Source organism: Mus caroli, unplaced genomic scaffold, assembly GCF_900094665.2.
Source record: "Mus caroli unplaced genomic scaffold, CAROLI_EIJ_v1.1 scaffold_14884_1, whole genome shotgun sequence".
NCBI classification, from domain to species: Eukaryota; Metazoa; Chordata; class Mammalia; order Rodentia; family Muridae; genus Mus; species Mus caroli.
The window spans coordinates 13,649-17,326 of record NW_018389594.1 but is presented as its reverse complement, the minus strand read 5'-3'; the positions used below and the strand labels follow the sequence as shown (position 1 = coordinate 17,326).

General features: G+C 37.6%; 1 gene segment (V, D, J or C); it reads left to right on the top strand.

The window, feature by feature from the left end:
* Window positions 1-2,646: 2,646 nt before the first annotated feature.
* On the top strand, window positions 2,647-3,162 carry LOC110288185. The segment is given in 2 exon segments: window positions 2,647-2,717; window positions 2,811-3,162. Coding segments are annotated over 2 exon segments (369 nt in total).
* Window positions 3,163-3,678: the final 516 nt, after the last annotated feature.

Sequence of the window (3,678 nt, the reverse complement as noted above, 5' to 3'; positions counted from 1 at the left end):
ACCACATGTTTAAATTCCCTGAATCATGTACAGTTGCTCATTGGCCCCTTACAGTGTTACAACACCCGATTCCTCCCAGGGGGGAAATCCATCGCAAAAAATACAGGGCCTCCTTTGATCTGACTCTCATGGTGTAACAAGGTGCTAGAAGGGTTTTACAGCTCATAAACATAACACACAGTACATATAGTTCACTGGGAAGAGCTTCTTGATAGTGAGAGATTTCAGAATTACACACAGCATATCAGAACCACAAAAGTTAGAAATTAGTCTATGAATGTTTTACTTCAGTCAGAGATTAGGGGAGCTGCAAAGTGAAAATATCTCCTTGGGCATGATGACTGTGCTCCTTGTGCCTGTGCCACAGTCCTGGTTTGCAGTAAATAAATTACTAAGGACTATTTACCCAAAGAAACCTTGGCATAGAAGAGATGCTATTTGCTCACTAATTAAGAATCAGTAGCTGCATCTTCTCAAGTCTGTAAGTTTATTAAGCTCAGCTGGTATGGGTTCCTGACTGGTTCCCAAGACAAAAATCAAATTCCATCTTACTAAGTGTGTGTGTGTGTGTGTGTGTGTGTGTGTGTGTGTGTGTGTGACAACCATCAACAATACTTTTGAGAGAAGAGTGAGGTAATCACTGATGAAAACATATTTGTAGAGAAGACTGGTTCTGGCAAGAGGTATGGGTACAATGAGACAAGAATCAGGAGTCAGCCCTCTGGAATGTAAGGATCAGTGTCCCTTCATCTGTGACTTGTGTTTGCCTTTCCTTCTGTTCTTCCCTCAAGTCAGAGGGAGATATGTATATTTGCAGATCTGAATTCCTACTGCATATTGCACACCTGGACCAGGAATACCTAGGAACACCTATTTTGATCTCAACTGGGTATTTTCTCATGGTCTTTGCCAAAATATGGGTACTCAGCTGCCTACACTGTCTATCTTGTGGAGGTGCAGAGAACCCCAGCATTCAGCCACTGCTCTGCCCATTGCCCCACTGTTCATGTATAGTTTATTTCCCCAAAACTTCTGATTTCACTCAATCCCAAACTGATGGAATTATTCAATATCAAATATCAAGAAGTGGGTAGAAGTACACATTCTTCTTCCTGTGAAGGCTGGAAACAAGGTCAACACCTGTCTGTGTCCATACCCAAGTCAAATCCAGCCCCCAATCACTGAGTTCTGGAAGCTCTGCTATTTCCATGATCATCCACACCGATGCCCTGTTGATTTTACCAGTAACTATTTTCCTTTTTGATTTAAATCTCATTTTCTACTCCACACATAAATTTAATTTCTGCTTGACAAGGGTAGCTCTGATTGTCTTGGGAATAGTTCCTTATGTTTTCCCCATACTCAAACAGTACTTTCCTGACAGTTTCAAGATCCTAACACCAAATGTTGACATTGTCACAGAAATGTATATGAATCACATGTATACAAAAAGAAAATGTGAGAAATATACATTACAATTCAGGTTTGATGCCCATATTTCTATTAATCTTCTGTGCGGAGTTTCCAATATAGATATGTTGTTATTAATATTTTCAGAATTACATTATTATGATATATTTTAAACAAGTTTTGTAAGCAAGATTTGTTCTCAAATATATGCCCACGTTGAAGACAAAATGTACACATACACATAAAATTTATATTAAAAACTGATTTTGAGAATCCTAGAACAGGTAGACATACATATTTAACAAAATGAAAAGTTAGATTCTGTCACCCTACGTTTTCCCTTCCACATCCATCCATTTTACAAATAGATCCAGTAATCAATCTGCTTTGTTGCTTAAAACTGCATCCTATTTTTACCAAAACATGCACATACACAAAGAAATAGTTTTTTTTAAATATTGTCATGGTGATTTCAAAACACAGTTATCAGTTTGTCTTTGTATGCAGTTGAGCCTTTCCAATCTTTGCAGGACATCTTTCTGTAGATATACTAGGGAGTTTTTGTTGCTATATACACATTAACTTCTCTGAACTGTGAATATTTCTACCAAGTATTAATGCATTGTTGAGCTAGAACAGAATGATACTCTGTTTGAATTATTTGTGTTAATTCTACAATGGACTGCTTTGAAATGCATGAGTCTTTAAAACCTAGGCACTCTCTGCCCTTTTCAGTCCATTTCTCAATTCATCTTAATTATATCATTTCCCAGATTTAGACTAATTATATTACACACATTAATCTTCTTCCATGAACTGACCATTGGGATGAACAAACACAGTATAAGTCACTTTTCCATAATTAATGTAGTTACTGGAAACTCTATAAAAACTTTGCTTTTTTTCTCCTTATTCATTCCTTTACACTGGCCTACATATTTGTAATGCTGTGAGTAGGGCAACATGTGGTAAAACATGAATTTAATTACTGTTGTCACTCTATAATATTGATAGTAGGTGTTTATGACTCTGGATAAGCCTGAACAACTGATGATTAATGCCCCTGAGCTCTGTTCTTAGTAACATGTGAACATTTATTTGTGTCAGTGTAGTAGATTTCACATGACATCTTATAATAATCCTGTAAATGAAAGTAATTTGCATTACTAGCCCAGCCCAGCCCATACTAAGGGTTATATTATGTCTGTCTCACTGCCTGCTGCTGACAAATATTGAAAAGAATAGATCTGGCTTGTGAATTATGGCCTGGACTTCACGTATACTCTCTCTCCTGGCTCTCTGCTCAGGTCAGCATCCTTTCTACACTGCAGTGGGTATGCAACAGTACACATCTTGTCTGTGATTTGCTACTGATGACTGGATTTCTCACCTGTTTGCAGGGGCCATTTCCCAGGCTGTTGTGACTCAGGAATCTGCACTCACCACATCACCTGGTGGAACAGTCATACTCACTTGTCGCTCAAGTACTGGGGCTGTTACAACTAGTAACTATGCCAACTGGGTCCAAGAAAAACCAGATCATTTATTCACTGGTCTAATAGGTGGTACCAGCAACCGAGCTCCAGGTGTTCCTGTCAGATTCTCAGGCTCCCTGATTGGAGACAAGGCTGCCCTCACCATCACAGGGGCACAGACTGAGGATGATGGAATGTATTTCTGTGCTCTATGGTACAGCAACCATTTCCACAATGACATGTGTTGATGGGGAAGTAGAACAAGAACACTCTGGTACAGTCTCATAACTACCATCTTCTTAACAGGTGGCTACATCTCCCTAGTCTGTTCTCTTTTACTATGGAGATTATAAAAGCTGTTGTCTCAAGCAACAAAAAGTTTTATTTCTAGATTTGTCAATCCCAAGACTGAAACAAACAAACAAACAAAAAACCCAAAATGACAAAGATACCATGTATCTTCCACTAATGAGAAAATTTATCCAAGTGACACAAAATAAAATTTATCTGAAGAAAGACATGACAAGAAATCAAAAGTATATTAAAATTATGTTCAAATAATTCATAGAATACATGAATATAAATTTCAGAAGAAAAACAAATAGCTGAGTGCTATAAGGATGTCAATTTAAAATATAAAAATATAATTCACTGAGTAAATAGAATTACTGACAAATACAAGCTGAAATAATGCTATAAAAACTAATTAGGCCAAACAGTAACCCAGGTAGACCCTTATCAGTGGAGTGGACCACATAGTAAATAGACTTCCAAGGGAATGAAGACAAGGTAG